Source organism: Octodon degus, unplaced genomic scaffold (genome assembly GCF_000260255.1).
Source record: "Octodon degus isolate 3935 unplaced genomic scaffold, OctDeg1.0 scaffold00129, whole genome shotgun sequence".
Lineage (NCBI taxonomy): Eukaryota > Metazoa > Chordata > Mammalia > Rodentia > Octodontidae > Octodon > Octodon degus.
In genome coordinates, this window is record NW_004524705.1 from 1,344,143 (window position 1) to 1,364,832 (window position 20,690).

General features: G+C 48.0%; 1 protein-coding gene across 1 annotated transcript in view; it reads left to right on the forward strand.

Annotated features, from left to right (window-relative positions):
- Rasgrf2 (Ras protein specific guanine nucleotide releasing factor 2) overlaps positions 1-20,690 on the forward strand; it is a 181,240-nt gene that overhangs the window by 62,143 nt on the left and 98,407 nt on the right. Inside the window, exons 4-9 of the mRNA XM_004640933.2 lie at positions 776-865; positions 6,391-6,644; positions 9,612-9,691; positions 9,981-10,174; positions 15,278-15,387; positions 16,097-16,215. Coding sequence (XP_004640990.1) covers positions 776-865; positions 6,391-6,644; positions 9,612-9,691; positions 9,981-10,174; positions 15,278-15,387; positions 16,097-16,215 — 847 coding nt within the window. The remainder of the gene's footprint in view (positions 1-775; positions 866-6,390; positions 6,645-9,611; positions 9,692-9,980; positions 10,175-15,277; positions 15,388-16,096; positions 16,216-20,690) is intronic.

Genomic DNA, 20,690 nt, shown 5'->3' on the forward strand with positions numbered 1-20,690 from the left:
AGGAGCTGGGGCAGGAGCTGGGGCCTGGGGCAGGAGCTGGGGTAGGAATAGGGACAGGAGCAGGGGTTGGGGCTAGGGCTGGGGCAGGCTGCCTGCAGAGCCAGACTTGTCTCTATTCTGTTTATTTCCCTGCTTCCCTGCCAGAGGCAGACAGAGTATTTGGGGGCAAGACCCAGAGAAGCTTGGGGTGACCCTGCTTTCTTCGCTTTTAAATGTGGCTTCCTTGTGGATTTGTTTGGGTTCTTGCTGTCTAGGGAAGGTCATTGCCAGGTGATCTTGAATTGTCCCTCAGGTCACAGAGCTGAGCAGGAGGTTGGCAGGGAGATGGAAGCAGCCTCAGTCCCTCCTCCCCTTTCTGAGGGGTCCTTGGTGGGTGGGCCTAACCCCAGCAGGGCGAGGCTGCCTGCGCAGACCCCACAAGGGCCTGGGACCCCACACTGCACACCCTGACAGCCACTGCCAATTGCGGACCTGAGAGCTTGGAGTGTTGTCCTGTGTTTGGAAGCCTCAGGGCACCGGGAGCAGCCTGCAGGAGGGGACTGATGCGTCCCAAAGGGCTGTTCAGTCTGGCCAGGGTTGGGCTCACATCCCTCCTGGTCACACCTTGCACCCTCTCCTCCTGTCAGCACTTGGGGCCTAGTGTGCGCTCCCGATCCTGGCTCCCAGGAGGAGGGGTGGTGAAGGTAGGTTGCCCAGAGTGCCCGTGGGCCTTCCTGCCAGCCACCACCGTGCCCACTCCTCCCTGCTACTAAAGCAGACCCATTGTGTGTTGCAGATTATTGCTCTGAACAAAACCAAGGAGCGGATGCGCCCTTACCAGAGCCACCAAGAGGATGAGGACCCAGACATCAAGAAGATTAAAAAGGTGGGGTGAGCAGGGCGTGGTGGGGCATGCTTACAGTCCTAGCACTCGGCAGGCCGAGGTGGGCAGATCACAAGTTTGAGCCCAGCCTGAACAACCAGTGAGACTCTATCTCAGAATTAAAAATAAATAAATCGAAAGGGCTGGGGATGTAGCTCAATGGGAAGACCTGGGTTCATTCCAGATAATAGACAGAAGCAGGGGGAGGAAGGGAGGAAGGAAGGAAGGAAAGGGAAGGGAAGGAAGGAAAGAAGAACGAACGAATGAATGAACAAATGAAAGAAAGACAGGCAGAACGATGCCGTCCAGCTCTGGGCCTGCGCCCGCATGCCTTTGCTCTGAGATGACATCTTTCTGCGGTGTCCAGGCTGGGAGCAGCCTCCATCTGCTGTGCCAAGGTGCCCATACCCGCCCTCCAAGTGACCGGCCTGGGCGTTCTGGAGAATCTCGGCTGAGCTGGCGGCCGCTGGCGCAGCTCTCACTCTGCCCCGCTGGTGGTGGCGGGGAGGCAGCCCGCAGGCCCAGGCCCGGCCTCCCGCGGCCCTGCGGGCTCCGGCCGCCGCTCAGCCGTGCTGCGCCTGTCTGGAGAACTGCAGAAGTCAAATTTGCAAAGCACTTTTCTCAGGGTAGTCTTCAGTGCTGCCTAGGGAAGATCTCTTTTTTGAACATGTGAGAAAATTGAGTAAGTCACTACATCTGCTCGTTCATTTTGTTATCGTCGTGTCCCACTTAACGACCACACAAAGGGCAGGTCTTTCTCTCCGACGCTCGTGACCGCACAGCTCTCCTTCGTGTGCGCTCCGTGCGCGTTCTGTGCCACTGTGCCGTGCCCCGTGCGTGCTGCCCGTGGGGAGCCGTGCAGATGCAGCGCACTGGATTCTCCCCGCCTCCTTCCACCCCTCGGGCCCCTTCCCACTGGCAGAGGACCCGTCTCCATCCTTCCTATCGTCTACCTTTTGTTTTGCTTTTTCCTTACACTTTGGGTGTCTCAAGAAAGAGAAACGATGCAGTAGTGAAGCTCGCACGGCTGGCTTATTGCCCTTTGTACTGTGGTCTCGGGACATTGTTTTCCTGCACCCGACTGGAGTCTATCCTTTATGTGGCAGCGCAGCTCACCACTGTGTGAACACCAGTTTCTTCATCCGTCCATCTGTTGGTGGAACACAGAGGCTGCTGCCAGGTTTAGCATTATGAACTGTGCTGCTATAAACTTGGGGGTATGGCTCCCTGCGGTGGATTCTTTAACTCTTTGAGGGATATTCTGAGAAAGGGAGTAGCCAGGCAGCATGCTGGTTACTTTTCCCTCATGGCTGGGACAAAATGCCTGACCTCCAGAATTAAGGAAGGAGAGGCTTATTTAGCTCACAGTGTGTGGCGGTTTCAGGCCCTAATCAGCTGGCTCCAAGGCAGAGCGGCCCAGGGCAGAGGGCAGCCATTCATGGCGGTGGAAGACAGCAAGCAGCAAAAGCGAAAGGGAGGAGCAGGGGCAGAGGCATGGCTGTCCCCCGCCCTACGCTGCTGCGTTCAGGCTGCCTGCTCCAGGGCAGGGTGGCCCCCGTGAGCACGGCGGTGGGTAATGCACCCCAAGCTCTGGAAGCCCGCCTTACGGCCATGTGAGGCTCCGGGGGCACATCGAGACCCAGGCTGTAACAGGAAGAATGGAATTTCTAATTTTAGCCTTTTGAGGAGGCTCTATACTGATTTTCATAGTGGTTGTACTAATTTACATTCCTATCAGCAGTTTAGAAATGCTCTTGCCCTGCGATCTAGCACGATAGTAGCCATTCCTTCTGGAGTGAGATGGAATCTCAGTGTGGCTTGAATCTGTAATGACCAGCGATGTTAAAATTTTTTTCATATATTTATTGGCCATGTTTACTTCTTCTGCGAAGCATCTATTCATTTCAGTAGCTCATTTTTTAACTGCGTCTTTTATTTTGGGGCTCTAATTTTTTGCATTCTTTATGTATTTTAGATACTAGCCTTCTCTCTGAGGAGTCGCTGGCAGTTGTTGCCCACCCTGTAGGTTGCGCCTTTGCTGCGCAGAAGCTTCTTAATGTGACAGGATTCTGCTGCTTGGTGCTGGATGTTGTTCCTTGTAATTGCTCAGCTCTTCCGGGAGACAGACGTGGACGCTCTTTCTAGTCCACCACGTTTGGATTTTGGTGATGTGAACTTTGTTTTGTGATCTTAATTGCCTCATGTAAGACATTCAGCTTTGTAGAAAACAATATAGAAAGTGTCCTATTTAATGTGCTTTGCCTGGGCCTACAACTTCGTGTCTTACTGTTTTCTTATTCCTGTTTCTCTACATTAAAGCATTATTTCACTTTCACTGTAACAAAACTTTAAACTGATATTGCTTAGAATTTGGAATACAACTAATTCTTTGAACTAAATCGAATATTTTCAGTTTTCAAGAAATAAAAAGGCAAAATAGCTCCACTCTTTTCCTACAATTTAAGATTTTCATTTGAATCTAATTTCTGTTATTGTGTCATAAGGTTAGTGCTATTTCTTTTCTTTAACAGTGTACAGTTGCGTGTAAAGAAAGTTATCAGCCAGACCCAGTGCTCAGCTTGCTGGTGGAAGCTGTCTGGTGTAAATAGGCCAACCAGCTGCTGTTGTCACTGACAGCAGGGCCTGCCTGAGAGCACAGGAAGATTTTAACTCAAAATTTAATTAAGCTGGTTTTTGAAAACACTTCTATTAAATGGAGCAATAATGATAGAATATGTATATTTTTACATTTTCTACCATTCTAATTCTTAGTAGAAGTAATTTTTAAATATGCTTCTAAATTTGTTAGATAGGTTTCGAAATTAATTTTATTATCATTAATGTCCCAAATCAAAGTAACATCTGTGGAAAGGGATGCATTTACAAATTAATTGTTTCTTTATTCTGCTCTTGTCAAAATGTAATTTTTTTTCATTTCAAGAGAGTGCAGCTTGAAGTCGCTTATAATTCATAGGAATTTTCCATTAGATTTCCCCAAGTAATACACTTATATAGTTTCACCATATAATTCTTTTTGTGGTCCGAGGAGTGAACCTGGGGCTTCTCACTGAGCTACCTCCCTAGCCCTTCTCATCTTTTATTTTGAGACAGGGTCTTGCTAGGGTGCCCAGGCTGCCCTGAGCTCCCCTCCTCCTGCCTCAGCACCCCAAGCAGCACTTCAGGCATTCGTCGCCACGTCCGGCACTTTCCCCATAGAATCTATAAAGTGTGCTTAATGTTTATTGTGTAACCTCAACACCTGCATGAACACTTATAGTGTGTCAGCGTCTGAAATCAAACAAGAAAATGTTAGCCTTTGCACAGAGGGGGAGACGTTCAAATACATGATCATTTAGACTGTGCAGGAAAATGGAACAGAAGAAAATTTGAAGGTGGTCAGGAGTGTTGGGTAATGCTGCTCAAAAAAAGAAAAAAAGTTTGGTGTGAAGTTGATGCTTTCAGCTGTTGGTGAATTTGTACCGCAGCTTGTTGCTGAATCTGCCATGTCTAATGTGACAAATCTTAGTTAATCATTGTCTCAGATATTCTTCTCGTTGCTGGTACAAGTACCCGACACCCAAACTGAAGGAAGGAAAGGTGTATTTAGCTCAGAGTCAGGGGAGGGTTCAGTCCATACTAGGCTAGCTCCAAGGCAGATGGCACATGGCGGAGGGCAGCCGCTCACGGCGGTGGCAGAGAGCAGGAGAGCAAGCGAAGGGAGTGGCCACAGCTCAGGCAGCTCACTAGCCTCTCTCCCCTCCTTACACCGTGATGCAAATTCCCTGCCCCAGGGCGGGTGCAGCCCATCCACCCACAATACTAATCACAAACTCCAGAAGCTGCCCTATGACTGCATGAGGCTTTGGGGGGACACCTAGACCCAAACTATAACAATCATCATATAACTTTTATATTTAGAGAAGACTTCATGTTTCTTGGTCAGTTCTTTCTCAGATGAGGAAACGGAGTGAGAGTCCAGGGCTCTGTGTTGGTTGGTGGTAAAACTGGGGCTTATGGATAATGGGGTGAACCTGTCTGCTCAGCACCCTCAAAGCCTCTTAGTGTTTGAAAGATGCACAGTCAGTGTTTGTTGCTTGGTTCATCCCACAGTGCTGCTTCCCAGATTTGCCTGTTTCTTGTAACTAATTCGGATTGATCCTAGAGGCCATGATGTCTCTACAAAATATACTTCATATTAAATTGTATTTTATGTTTTTTTTTCACAAAATAATCACTACTGTAAGTAGTTGGTGTGCATGTTGCCTACATGGCTGAGGCCATGTCTTTACAATTAGCAAGAGACCAGCAAAGAGGTGACAGCCTGGCTACGGCTGTGTGATTTACCTCCAAGTTCAGCATGTTCATTTACAGGAGACGCTGGATGACTTATTTTTAAAACTTAAAACACAAAATTCAGCAAGAAGAAATCAAAGACCAGATTCAAAAACAGGGAAAGGATTTAAATGCACCACTGTCCAGAGACAATACATGACTGCCTGTGAGCAAATGAAGTTGGACACCACGGTGACGACAGGGATGCAAATAAAACTCACAGTGAGCTGTAGCTCCACAGCGGTCAGGGCAGCCGATGTCACAGAAATGACAGGAAATGGCGCATTGCAGAGTAGCCGTGAGAATGGGGATGCTGGTGCCCCCTGCCTGGGTACAACCTGTGTGGAAAACAACTCCTAAAAAATGAACAGCAGCGCTGCCCTGCTGCCCAGCAATCCGTGTTTGGCTAAGTGGCCAGGGGAACAAGGAGACGGTGTCGCAGAGACACAGGTGCGCATGCCCGTGGAGCACTTACAGCAGCCATGGGGCGCAGTACGATCCCCAGTGACAGCCAGGTGGAAGATCCAATTCAGGGCATGCAGAGCTGCCAGGGATCTCTTCCCAAGAGATGCTGGACACACTGACTGCTGCTGACCCGTGTGCCTAAAATTCATGATGATCGTGGACTGGGTGCTTAAGGATCCCTAGGGGGAGATGCCTGGGCCACAACGTTCCTGTCTCCTGTGCACGAGGCTGTGGATCCAACCTTGTGCTACAAAAGAGGAAACAGTACATTTTCAGCTTTTTAAAAAACATGTGTTAAAACAATTTTGTAAAAATCCCTCAATGTGTTTCTTTCTTGAAATGTTATTAATAAATGTATAGTATTATTTTGTAGGGTTCATTTGGACAAGCCTGAGAGCTTAAGCTATGGAAGACAGTTGTGGACCTAAGAAAAAAATGCTATCTTTAAAAATTATCCCTTTTTATTGCTATTTGGAGAGAGCCTGCCATCAGCTACTGTCCTCACGGACACTGGTGTAGCCATGAAGGCACAATGTGTTTTCTCCCGGTGCTGAGGATCAAGCCCAGGGTCTTCGCACTGAGCCATGTGCCCAGCCCTTCTTCTGATTTCTATGTTGACATGGGGTGTTGCTAAATCGCTATTTCCCAGGCTGAGATCCTCCAGCCTCAGCCACCATGGCAGGCATGAGAAATCCAGGCCCACGTGTCACACAGTTCCCTCTGTTCTGCAGGTCCAGAGCTTTATGCGGGGCTGGCTGTGCAGGAGGAAGTGGAAGACCATTGTGCAGGACTACATCTGCTCACCCCATGCCGAGAGCATGCGCAAGAGGAACCAGATTGTGTTTGCCATGGTGGAGGCCGAGTCCGAGTACGTGCACCAGCTCCACGTGCTGGTCAATGGCTTCCTGAGGCCCCTGCGCATGGCTGCTAGTTCCAAGAAGCCGCCTATCAGCCACGATGATGTCAGCAGCATTTTCCTCAATAGGTATGGCTTTGCCCAAGTCCAGAGTCAGGTGAAGCCCATTTGCAGTTCTTAAAAGAGCTTTCCCTTATTCTCAAAAGGTTAGGCAGCAGGGCCCGTGGACATTAGTGGTAAGAAAACTAGCATTGCATTTTGCTTGGTTATTAGTGCCCACTGGGATCTCGGGAATGTGGTTTCCTGTTTCCTCAGTTTACTTTGCTCTTGTGATTGTGTGGGGTGAGCTTGGGGAAGATACCATCCCAGCCACAGAGGGGCATGAGGGATCGAGGGGTCTTTGCATCTGGTTTACGCACAAGCACTTTTAGAAGGACCTGAGACTAAGATAAAACTTGAGAATCCTTGCTGAACTTAATTGCTCATATTACAAATATTCCTGGTGTCCTCATTACTGATGACTAATTAGTGGACAAAGTAGAAAGTCTCAGGTTTCATGGGATTTAAATTTTGATGCAAGGAGACAGACAGTGACTAGTGAATAAATGAAACATATGAGGGGTGGTTAAAGGAGCAAGAATGATAGGGTGAGTGTGAGGTAATTGTGAGGTGAGGGTAGGATTTTGAGATGGATTCCTGGCAATTTGCCCTTTTACTGCAACAATTGCTTCTATCTTCCATGTTGTGTCAAGCAGCTGGACTGGTGGAACTGAACCTGCATCCCGGATATAGCTGCAAGGGAGTCGGGACAATGTCTGTCTGGAAGGAGGAGGGAACACAGACTGAAATAATTTAAAAGACTCAATAAATTTGATTTGGTTTAAAGCCTGGAGCCACAAACACTACATATCTGAACTCTCTATAAAAGAAAAAAATATATGATAGTCTTCAAGGTGTGTTTAGTTCGTATCATGGACCCTTTGGACATTGTGATCCCTTCTCTTTGGCATTTGCTCTAATGGAATTTGACTTACAACAAGCCAATTCCTCCTCACTGAGAGGAGGAATTGTGTTTTTAAAAGATTTCTACATGTTACTTTTTATTTTTGTTAGTATGTGTTTGCAGCCCAGAATGATTACACTCCCCATGGGAAGCCGGTGCATGGACATGACACTCTTAATGCCTTTTTTCATCCCTTTGGCTCCCCTCCCTCCCTCTCTCTTCTCTCCACCTCTTGCTTCCCTTCTTGTTTGAGGAGCAGCTGTCTCCCTACTTCCTATCATTTATCTGTGATTTTGCTCTTTATTTATAATTTGGGTTTCTCATATAAGAGAAACCATGTGGTATTTAAACTCGTGTGTCAGATTTATTTCACTTAACATTATGGTATCAAGGTACATCTATTTTTCTGCAAATGATTCAAGTTTATCTTTGCAGTGGTCAGTAAGTATATGAAGAAATGTTTAACATTTCTTGCCATTAGAGAAATGCAAATTAAAATGATACCAGGATTCTGCTTTCCTTGGAAAGAATTAATGTTATCAAGAAATCAAGATTGCTTAAACAAAGCAGTCAGGCTCAGGATGCTGGGGTTTGATCCCCAGATCCTCAAGCTTTTCCAGACCTGCCCTGAAGGCATCCTGAGCCAGCACCCCCCCCAAAAAATCCTTCTGAATTAAAAAAAAATGGGCAGGGGAGATAGCTCAGTAGGATAAGTGCTTCTCTGGCAAGTGCAAGGGCCTGAGTTCAGTCCCTGGTTCCACCAAAAAAAAAAAAAATCAGTAGCCAGGGAGATAACTCAGTTGCATAAGGGCCTGTCTAGTAAGCACAAGGTCCTGAGTTTGATCCCTGGTACCAAAGGGCAAAAAAAAAAAAAGATCAGGAAGATGGCTCAACAGTCTAAGTGCCTGCCTGGAAAGCACAAGGACTTGAGTTTGATCCCCGGTACCACATGCTGTGCTGGCCCTGTGCTGAGCCAGTCACCAAAACCACACCTGGAGGTACACGCCTGTAATCCCAGCACTGAGGAGGCTGAAACAGCAGGATCACTCTGAGTCTGAGTTGAGTAGTGAGACCTTGTACCAAATACATATTTTTTAAAAATCAAATAACAATAACAAATCGTTAACAGCTGGTGAGGCTGTGGGGAGAAAGGAACACTTGTGCCTCGCTGGGGGAATGCAAGCTAGCACCGCCACTGGGGAAGCCAGTGTGGAGATGCCTTGAGATCTAAAGCTTGAAATCCCATTCAGCTCAGCTGCTCCCCTCTAGATGCCGTTCTGTAAGGACTGAATGTTGCATCCCAGTGAGCCACGCATGCCCGCGTGTATAGCAGCGCAACCCGTAGCAGCCAGCTCATAGAGGTGGTCCTTGTGTCCGCCAGTGGGTGAGCAGATGCAGAACGCGTGGTGTCTGCATGCAGAAGGATTCTGCTTGTAAGTGTGCTAGCGCATTAATTCAGAAAAGACATTAATGTTGTTGCAATGGGTTAAGCCTAATAAGAAAGTGAAGGAGATAGTGACTTGTCGCTGCCCTTCTCGGCTCCTTTAGAAATGTACAACCCTAATTCATGCAGTTCTCATTTTGGCATCAGTGTAGGCTTCACTCTTTTCAGATTATTCTACATCTCTGTTGAACATCTTAGGAGTAGGTATAATACTTTTCTGTCAAAAATTTTTGTTGTGGATTTTCCCCTTGTTCCTGCGTTAAAACTCACTTCAGGGCAAGAGAAACCATTTCTTTGAGTTGCAGCCTAGGTGATGACAGGAAATGGGCTCCTAACTGTAGCATCAGGGTGGTCAGCCCGGGCGCTGCAGCTAAGGGCAGGAATCTCACCTGCGGGGAGGGTAACACGGCCGTCCTTGGTGCTTCTGGGCTTCCAGGGCTTGAAGCTGATCTCGGGCTTTCCTTTGGGCTTTTGAGGTGGTGTGAGAGGACTCGCTTTCTGGAGCCTGGCATAGGCCATGGTAGTGTGGCTGTGGGTGGAGACGTGTCATGGAGGGGCTTTAACTACTCATTGGACTTCTTCACAAAACCGACCCTTTGCAGTGGCCACACTGTACTGCTTTTCTCTCTCTCTTTTTTATTTTAAACAGTGAGACAATCATGTTTCTTCATGAAATATTTCATCAAGGACTCAAGGCGCGGATAGCGAACTGGCCCACCTTGATTTTGGGTGAGTGCGTCCCGCGAGCCTAGAGTCGGGTGACAGTGCCCACAGCGGGAGGGCGGGAACCCAGCTGGCTGACCTTCCCCGCTGCCCCTGGCTCCTTCCCCTCGTCTGTCTGTCATGGACGTTTGGGGCTGAGTCCTGTTCTGTTCTGGTTTGCTCTGCCCACGCTGCCCTCTGGGCTTGAGTAGCAGGGCCCACGTGTCGCCCTGCAGCCGGGCCACCCTCCACCCTCCCCTGGCACGCGCCGTCTCCCAAGCACGAGGGGAAGTACCACGTTTGCTTCTCCCCCCAGCTGACCTGTTCGATATCTTGCTGCCCATGCTGAACATCTACCAAGAGTTTGTGCGGAATCACCAGTACAGCCTGCAAGTGCTTGCCAACTGCAAGCAGAACAGAGACTTTGACAAGCTCTTAAAGCAGTATGAAGCCAACCCTGCCTGCGAGGGGAGGATGCTGGAGACGTTCCTGACCTACCCCATGTTTCAGGTATGGCCCTGGGGCCGCATCTATAGCTTGTTGGTGCAGCTCTGGGTCCCTGATGTCTGCTGTGACCAGAGAGGGCCGAGACGCCTCGAGAGGAGCACTATCACCGCGTTATCCCGTGGCGGACAGCTCGGCTGCGTACATGCTGCCTCCGTCATGGAGGAAGCCCAACGTCTTTAGGCCATCTTCTCCTGTCTATTCCTTTCGTCTTTCTTCCGCTCTCCCTCTTTCTTTATCTTTTTCTTTTCTCTCCCCTCAGTCTTCCCTGCACCCCACCCCCTCATTTCTTCCCTCCCTCCCTCCCTTTCCTCTTTTTCTCCCTAGCACGGGGCAAACCCAGGGTCTCTCACCCGCCTGGCAGGCCCTCTACCACTGAGCCACATCCCAGCCCCAGAAGCAGGCATTTTGGAAGCAAAGAACTCAGGAATGATTTTTGGAAAGCCAGCACAATTTTCTCTTTATAGAAAGTTTCTACACAGATCTCTTTCACAGAGTCTCCTCCTCCAGTGTGTTTAAAAATATTGTTAGTTGCAGAAATAGGGCTCTGTGCAGCTGCTCCAGCGAGCGCTGGTTGCGTAAAGCTGCCGAGGCCTGACTGCCCCCAGGCTGGGTGGCGGCCCCTCCCCCGGCCTCTCCCTGCCGCTCAGCATGGCTCAGAGGCAGTGGGGCGCAGCCAGTGGCCCTGGAGGGTCTCTTGGCACCTGGTCAGGCGGCCTCGCACAGGCGGGGTGGTGGCTGCGGTTGAGCGCCCCTGCCTTCTTCTCTGGGTTTGGGGCTTCACCACAGAGAGCTCTGCTGTGAGGACCGCAGAGGCCTCTCGTGTTGATGCTTCTGTTCTTTGTAAAGTGTGGGCTCTATTCCGGGAAGGCTCAGATTCCCGCTACAGAATTTATGGGGCTCCTGGTGAGGCTTCCACAGCCCTGTGGTGGCTGGAATCCACGGGTCACGAGTCAGGTTACACGGAGCACTGGGTCCTGGGACCCCGGCTAATCCTTGTGCAGCAGCATATCTGTGGCTGCTCACGTCATTCCTTCCTGAAGTCCCAAGGTCACAATAGCAGCTTAGTGAAATTTCTAACAGCCACCAAGATGCACTTGAAACCACTGAAGCTTACAGAAACTTTATAATGTTTTCTTTTTTATGGAACTAAATTGTTTGAACTTTTTGCCTCATTGAAGAGATATTTCACAAGAAAAATTTTAGCCTTTTACTTTTACTGTGTACATAGTTCATGCTTCAGGTTTTGTTTACAGTGAAATATTTTGCATAATATGTACGATTCTTTTGTAATGCTATTTTTTGGGCAATTACCTTGGGGTTTGATTCAACATCCCAAATGGTAACAGTTCTGTAGCCCCAAATCAGATAAATATGTGTGATAGAATCCTATGATGATTGCTCAAATTTTAAAAAAATTATTACAGTGAGAGACATTGTCCTTAACTGCTCCCCATGCTCCCCACTTTGAGTACACTTAGCCCGTCATCCTTGTCACTCCACAACAGCTCTGGAGCCTTCTTTCCTGGATGTCTTTACAAGATGTGATAAAAAACACGGTGACAGCTGCCGCCAAGTGCCACCCTATGGAAAGGCCACGGTGACAGCTGCCGCCAAGTGCCACCCTATGGAAAGGCCACGGTGACAGCTGCCGCCAAGTGCCACCCTATGGAAAGGCCGCTCATAGAGACAGGATGCGGTGTTCTCATCGACTTTATTCACCAGGCCTGGTGGCATGTGACTTCTGACTCTTCCCAAAGTCACAATACCTATGACAGGGAAGCATTTTGAGTTGATGGGGACATCAAGTCAGCCAGGACAGCGCAGCCAGAGGCGTTCAGGAAGGAGGACTCCCAGAACTGCTCCAGGAAGCGGCAAGAATGATGGGGTGGGTGTGTTTGAAGCGGGGGAGGGTTTGAGGGGACTCATGCTGTTGTAGCTCACTCATCGTAAATTCCTATGATGTAGCCCTGCCCTGTGCTTCCCACTCGCGCCGTGTACACAGGCAGAGCCGTGAAGAGTGCTGGGAACAGTGGGGTCTTGGTTCCATTCCCCGTGCCCGGAAACACCTTCCACACTGTCCAGTTCCATCCCAGAGTGAGGATCCTCAGCATGCTAATGGGGCAGAACTCTGCTCACCCCTGCAGGGAGGCTTGGGGAGGTCTCTGGGTTTCTTAAACTACTGGGATCCTCTTCGCCTCCCCTCCCTGCTGCAGCCTAGTTTGGTGCCCTAGCATGCCGTGGCCTGTGGGAGTTCCCGTGATGTCAGACCAAAAGGCTTGGGCTGGGCGTGTTGGGGGAGAGAGCTGCCTTGCATTTGCCCTTCAGTCTAGACCAGGGAGACTGCAGGCGACCTCTGTCTCTATGCCCTGAGCTCTGGGTGGAGACTCTAAAGGCCCAGCTCTGCCCGGCCACCAGCCATGGACATCGCTGGTGTACAGTTAGCATTTGGCTTCTCTGTGCATGGCAAGGAGCCTGGCGTCAGCTCCAGACCCACCCCCAGGCCTTGGTGAGCTGGCCTCCTGGTTGGAGCCCAGACACTGGGGTCCTCAGACTCCCTTGAGACAGGGGTGACCAGAGGCTACAGCGCGTTCCCACCTGCTCCAGGTGCCTCAAGCTGAGAGTCCAGCAGAGCTGCCCCAGTGCAGGACGGAATGGGCAGCAGAGGCACTGGAGGCGCCACACCGCTTTCCAGTCAGTCACTACTGAATAGACAGGAGGGAAAGCACAAGAGTGTGGCCTGGCCTGGGCTCCCTGTCTCCGCCTCCTCTCTGGGTCCCAAAGTGCCCTTTTAGGAGGAGCCAGAGAATTGGCTTGCTGAGTTCATTCCTCTCCTTGTTCCTTATGGCCTTTCCCTAACAAGATGAGAGGCCAGGTGGCGTCTGCTCCCTCCAGGGTCTGGGTGATCCCTTCCCTCTGCGTGTGCAGGGGCAGCATCACTTCCTGCTGCAGCCCAGCACCCGGGCACAGCTGGACGCACCTTGAAGGCAGCCCAGGATCAGGGCGTGACGCCTCTTTGTTGGAGGGTGGTAGTGGAAGAGGCGACAGTCGTTCTCATGGCCAGGGGCCTTCAGCCTAGCTTAGCCTGGAGCTTGGATGGGGCAGAAGGGGGGGAGAGGTACGGGGGGAGGAGAGGGCCTGGAACGGTTAGCTCACATGTGCGCATGTGTGTGCGTGTGCGTATGTGTGTGTGTGGGCATGCGCGTGTGTGTCTGTGTAGACCGCAGAGAAGGCAAGTGCATTCTTCTTCTTTTGCTGCTGTTACCAGCTTTGTTGATTTGGGAAAATGAGGAGGAATTGGAGAACTTGGAGGTTGCAGTGAAATTTCTCTCCCTTGTGCAGCGGGACCAGCCAGTCCAGGCATTGGCAAGGAATTTGTAACGAGAGCACTGTCTTCGTCAACATAATTTTTGCTCCACAAGTCTGTGAGCTGAGTGGCTGCAGCTGAGCTGGCCCAGCTGGGTTGGTTCTGTGTGCATGGAAAGCCCACAGCCCTCGGACCAGCTCTGGCCAGATGCTCTCAGGAGCAGCCCTCTGCCGCTGGCCTGCAACCAGACAGTGAGCCAGCTCATGTGCCAGAGTGACAAGAATTTGTCCCATTGGTGAACGCAGAATTCAGATTCATTTAGTGATTTGGGGAACCAGTTTGTAATCAGCTCTCAAACACATGGGTGGGCCCCTGGTGGGGCTGCGTGGCCTGGGAGCTCGCAGGCCTGCTTGTGGTGGCTTCGGTGCTGTTTGTTCCTCCTACAGAAGGTTCAGGGGGCCAGCTGCCAGCTGCCGAGTTCTGCCCAGCACTGACTCTGAGCCAGGCACCCTTTTAAAGCAGGTGGGGTAAGGGAGGAGCCCACAAAGCTGCCATCTAAACTGACTCTTGCAGGTTTTGGCTCAGATCCTGAGCAGAGGCTCCCTGCTCCTGCTCACTTTGATTTTCGGTGGAGCCCCAGCTTTGGGGCAGACTTTGACCATGGCTTGTGCAGATAAAGGAACGTTGGAATGCGCATGTATCCCTGGAGACTCCACTGGGCCAGCCCTGCGCTATTTATTTTTTATTTATTTATTTATTTTTTTTTGCATGGTTACTAAATCTTACTAAATTAGTAATCAATGAATAAAATTTGCTTTGATGAACACAAAGTAATATTTACACGTAAACAATCTGATATTTTATAAAACAGAGGGTGAAGTAGTCCAAAATAAGGTTTGTATATCATAGAATTTGAGTAGATAAAATGTTTGTGTATGCTATGGATCATTTCAAATATAAAAAATAATCACTTCAGTGTGATTGTACACATTTTCAATTGGTCACAAACCTGTAGCCCTGCGCTATTTAGTGAGGAACTCCTGCAGTGAAGGGACAAGCTGAGGGTCTGCAGCGCCCCCTCCTCTGACTGAGGGCTCTCTCTGCTTCCTGATGCTGTGACTTCATTGTAGCTTGAGTTAAATCTCAGTGTGGTCCACTAAAACCTTCATCTAGTTGCCAAAGCTGCTGCTGCTGACAGAATTCTGTGAGTCTGTTCATAATCAAAGGTACAAATGCATCACCTAATTAAATGATTATTTCTACTATGAAATGAAATGAAGTAGGACCAAAGTGTAGTAAGGAGATGTATTTTCTCCCAAGTTTGAATTGTTAAAGAGAATATTGCTGTAGGACGATTAATTTTTAAGAATTCTATAAACAGACAAAAATGTCTAATAAGGAAACTTGAGTGATTTGGTAACAGTGATGTCTGTTGAAAAACTGGGATTCAGGGTGCCGGGGAGATAGCTCAGTCGCATAAGCACCTGCCCAGCAAGCGCAAGGTCCTGAGTTTGATCCCAGTACAAAAAAAAGAATGGGATTCAGAAATGTTTGGCCATAGACAACGTTAAGGAAGCAGCGGCTGCTGCATCCCAGAATACATCATTGGTAACCGCCTTCTCGGGTGTTCGCTGTGAAGTCGTTTGTGGCATGTGCACCCTGAAGCATAGTTCCCTCTAAATGTATTTAACAAGCGACTTATAAGCCAGCCAAGCCTGTACGCATAGAGCTGGGGCTGCTGCGGTGACAAGCACGCTGTGCAGAAGGCCCGGGTCGCCCGCCTGACCTCCTGCTGCCTTCAGATCCCCAGGTACATAATCACGCTGCACGAGCTCCTGGCCCACACGCCCCACGAGCATGTGGAGAGGAAAAGCCTGCAGTTTGCTAAGTCGAAACTGGAGGAGCTGTCCAGGTATGCGGGGAGCTCATGGGCACGCGGGGCGGGGGGCCGGCCTGCCACTGTGGAGACCTGGGCGGTGTGAGTTCCAGCAGACACAGCCCCGAGCTCTGGGCTCCCGTGCAGCAGAATGCAGGCTCACTCCACTTCTGAATCCTCATGCACTTTTAATTTTAACCAAGCAAAAATACATCTCTGGGAAAGATTTTATAGCAGGTAAATTTGTATAACTGAATCAGTGTATTTTGGTGGAAGTTTGGAAGTGTTTATTTTCTGAGCATCACACACACACACACAAAAACCTTTCAGTTAAAACTTTGTACTCAAATTTGGCAAAAAGCTAGAGAAGGTAGTTGCCATTTCTCAGTGATTTTTCACTGCTCTGGACACTTGTTAGCGTCTGTGCTCATCCAGCTTGTATGTGACAGTATCGAGCCGCCTACCTGGGGCTCCCAAGGAATGGCGCCCCCGCCTCGGGAGTCGGTGGCCCATGCAACGGTGCATTGCTTTCTGGTTGTGTGCAAAGCTAACTTTCCCACGATGCTTGCTGGTGCATCGAGTGTGCTGGCCTTGCTCGGGGTGTGGCTGGGAGCCTGGTGGTCCTGTCTGCTTTCCCCTCAGGCCCGGTTCACTTGGCACAAGCGCGAAGCCAGCCGTCTTGGCCCAACCCTTCCAGGGCAGTGTGCTGCACAGTAGCTGACGTTTCCTCCGTGTTGCCTGGCAGGATAATGCACGACGAGGTGAGCGACACTGAGAACATTCGGAAGAACCTGGCCATTGAGAGGATGATCGTGGAGGGCTGCGACATTCTGCTGGACACCAGCCAGACGTTCATCCGCCAAGGTGGGTCTGCAGGGCCTGGCTGGCTGTCCCAGCATCTGTGGCAGAGGCAGGCCTTGCTTGCTGGAGCAGGCCTGGCTTCGGGTGCGACAGGCACAATTCGTGCAGGCCCTCTCTGCGGGCTTGGCCAGGGCTGCGGTTGAGACCGACTCTGTGCTGTTTCTTTCCAGGGGCCATGAAAAACAGCAGCACAATAATAGTAAGGGGCACGTGTGACAGTAAGTTACATGTGGGCTGGACTCTGTGCCTCTCGGACCCAGTGCTGTCCACAGCTCCAAGGAGGATGCGCTGGGCTGGCCTGTGGTACGGTAGTGCCAGCAGGTGACGGGATTTAGGCGAAAGCCCAAGACAATCTGGCCATCCTCAGAACCCCGTCACGTAAGAGTGGGGACAATGTCCGGCCATTTCCTGTTTCTGTTTTTTATCAGCGCTCCAGGACCAGCCCTACCTGGCAGCCTTTGATTGGCCTAGTAGTGCAGGTCACCAGAGGGCTTCGCCCTGGTTGACCCCTGCCGGGATCTGGTACCGGCAAGCTGTCGTGTATGTGGTTGCACTTTGGGGTGTTGATTCTCCAGCAAGCTTTGGAAAACTCAAAGATAAGTGTGCAGAAACTGGAGAATCAACACTCGGACAGTGCGGCTCCTCCTCGGCTTGGCGATCTGGGGAGCAGAGTCACCTGCATCCGAGTTGTTTGTCCGGGCTTAGCTTTTCTGTGGGAGGAGAGCAGGCTCCAAGCAGCGTGGTGAAGGGCGTGATCGATCCATTGTACTGCATACACCGATCGCCTTGAGCTTGGTGAGGAGTGAGAGCTAAATTTGGACCTTGCATTAATCATCAATAGATCCTGCCTACAGTGTGCTGAGTGCGTTCCAAGATCCCTGCTTGCTGCTGCCTGCCATGTTGTGCTGCTTCACATTGTTTTTTGACCTCTTTGAACCAGACGTTAGGATGTAAACGCTCGTTTTTGCAAAGAACACTTGAAGACTTTTCGCATGTGCCATTTTCTTTTCAATTATTTATTTACAAGAAGTGGAGCCTAATAAATATATTAAGAGTACAGGAGTGCATTTTAGAAAATGATCCCTTTTCCCCATTCTGGCGTTGGACACTCACTTTTCTTTGGATAATCATGGAGTGCGATGCTCACAGCACCTGGCCTCTGCGATTCCCTGCCCTCCTCACAGACTCTGTCCTGTATGTACTCCCTGTGGTGCCTGTGCCTTGCCAGGCCTCCCCTGGGCTCCCGCGTTGCTTTGTGCCCGCGGGGCCAGAGAGCAGGCACGAGGGGTCGCCTTCTTCCCATTGCCCGGCTGGCGGGCGCCTCTGTCCTTTCGGTGCCGCCCTAGTACGCATGCCCCTCCTGGACGTTGTAAGCCCCGTGGGGCAGCACTGTGAGTTCTCCCTGCCTGCCTCGTCTGGTGAACGCTTGACGTAGCTCCTGGCATGTGGGCACTGGGATCAGTTCGATTTCTTGAGCCGCCATCGTGATTGGAAGATAGTTTATGCTTGTCTGTGCTCTGAGCTCGCTGTAAGTGCCTGCTAATCGGCCTGTGCCTTTTAACATGTAAGAATGGAAGCTAGCTTCTGAAGCTCCGGTGCTACTTCCAAAAGCTCTGTAAAGGTGGGGAAGTGTGGTCATGCCCAGCATTGACTGTATTTCTGTAAAATTTAGGCTGCGTAGATCTAGCTTGAAAAAAATACCAATGATGAAAAAATGCTGGAAGGTAAATATATGGAATGAGTTGTACGTTTTTCACTGCACACAGGGAGAAGGAATTCACGCGCTCCTGCTCCCCAGCTCAGCACCACGTGGTGCTTGTGTCTCGTTTCCTGCCACATCTTTAAGGTGCTTCTGTCAGCTGTCACTGTGTCTGATATTGCTGCTGCGCCCATGGCGATTTGGTGATGCTTTTCAGCAGTATGTTCTTGCGTGTTTTATCTTGGATTACTTGACACACTGGATTGGGCTCATTCAATAAGGTGGTTTCCAGGTGCCAAGTCTTGACCCGAAAGTAGAATGTGACAAAGCGCTTCGGACACCCGGGAAAGCTCACTGTGTCCTGCTTTGGCCGCTGCTGTCATCCCTTTATCAAGTCCCCTTAGCAGTCTTAAAGAATCTTGGCAGTTGGGCTGGTGAGATGGCTCAGTGGTCTAAAGCACCTACTTAGAACAAGCTTAGCAAAGCACAGGGACCGCGGTTCAATCCCCCAGCACCACATGCCAGCCAGCCCCGCCCCCTGGTGGGCTGAGCTGGCCACACACACACACACACACACACACATAAATTAAAAAGAAAAAAAAGAACAGGAATGAGGAAACAAGAAGAAAACATTAAAAAAAAAAGAATCTTGGCGGTGTTTTGAAAAATTATTATTCCTTTTATTATTATTATTATTATTATTCTCACTAACTTTATTGAAAATAATTATATAGCATATTAAAATTATAGACAAATATTGAAATGTGAAAGTTATAAGATGTAGACTGAGTGAATTTTAGAGAAATATTTCTGAGATGAATGCATAGCATGAAATTAATAATAGATTGCACACTATAAATTATTTACAAACCTAAATGAATATAACAGTAAAAATTGTCCAAAATAAAAATCAAGAATTTACAGATCAGTCATATAATAGTTCACTCTGTGCCAAATCAAGAAACTTATATTCATATAATTAAAATTCTCAAATTAGAAAGGGGTAGGCAATAAATATTTAAAGATTTAAAATTTCTGAATTTAGTTGAAATTATAGACCACATTTCCAAGAAAATTGAATAAAATCATACCAAAATACACAAAATTGAAATTATCCAAAACTTATTGTAAAGAAAAAAATCACTAAAGCGTACACATAAAAAAATTTGCTCTGTAAGAACAAAATTAAATAGCATCTTATTCCATATTAGAAAGAAAGAAAAAAAAGACCAAGTGTGTACAACACTAGACTAATTAATTCAAAGGACTGAAAGAAAAATATCTGTCCTCATTGAATTTTATACTTAGCAACCCATACCTTTGAAAACTAAAAGTAAAATACTTTCCAGTTATACAAACTCAAAATATTCTAATACCTCCAGATGTAGCATGTAGGAAATAACAAAGAGCATAATCCAGAAGGCAAGTGAAGTTGCTGTCTGGTCCTAGATAAAGAGTAAAAAGCTCTCAAAATGATAGTTATGGAAGACTATGTCAAATATATTAGATGAACCCATTTAAAAGGTCACTGAAGGTTTCTACAAAACAGTATTAATCTTATGTTGGGTTATATACATTTTTTTCGTGTGTGTGTGTGCATGTGTGTGTAAAAGATAAGGAAGAAGTAATATAAAGTCAACAGAAAATGGAAATATACTTTTTAAAGTATCTAATACTAGAAAATATCATACCATGTCTTTTAAGTAGATTGTAAGTCAAAGATACATTATAAATTAAGATTAAACAATATTCAGAAAAGTAAACAATTAATTAAAATTAATTAAAAATAATTTTATTGAGAAAGAAGTAGCAATGAGATAGTTTCAAAACAGGTTAGTAGTACAGTTACAATAATTCATACATTGCATATTGTTGTCTTTGTAGTAGTTATTCATAGTACAAGATGCACACATGATATCTTGTCTAAACACTATTAGTTCCAAATTTTCTTCTCATTGAACTAAAAGAAAGTAGCTGTATATTTATGCTATTTTGTATATACATATTTTTTTTCCGCTACACAATGGTCCTTCATTTATAGCCCCCTTTTTCATTTACTTTTGTCAGAGATGTGTATTCCATTGCCTTTCATATACTATCGTGCATGAATTCAGCAGAGTAATGCAATACTATCCAGTAGTCTATAATAGTAGTGGGCTAGCTGTATGATTGGCAGTGTTAGAAGTTGTTGTCTTGAGCCTTTTACAGCCTCGCATATTAATATGGCTTTACTTTTTATACCTCATTTTTATACTTTTCTGTTGGATGGTTAAGATCAAGATAAAGCAAGACATATGTGACAAAAGATGTAATTTTTGTATCTGACAAGGTCAGTCAAATCCCTTCAGGACTTACCCTTAAACCCTGTACAGCAGTTTGTAGATCTTTTGTCAGTGTCAGCCATGTGGATGAGTCACAGACATTGCTTGACCAATTTGCTTTCTGTGAAAGCCTGAGAGAATGTCTTCTCTCCAGGTGACTCTCCTTAGGCACAGTCTACATTGTCAATCAGTTACCTCTGTGGCTCCATAATATCCTAATTAAAAATTTAATATTTCAAAACAGTTGAACTAAGAAAAAGCTTTCATGATAGTGAAAAAATACTAAGAAAAAAAATAAGATAAATATTGGAATGGCAAATATATCACCATCACTTCTAACAGTCTGGGGATAGGACATCGCACAAAGTTCTACTATGTCATGGACATTGATAGTGTTCATGACACTTACTGGTGGCCAGGTGTCACTTGTGGGACTGAGCTACTGCTATTTCCTTGAT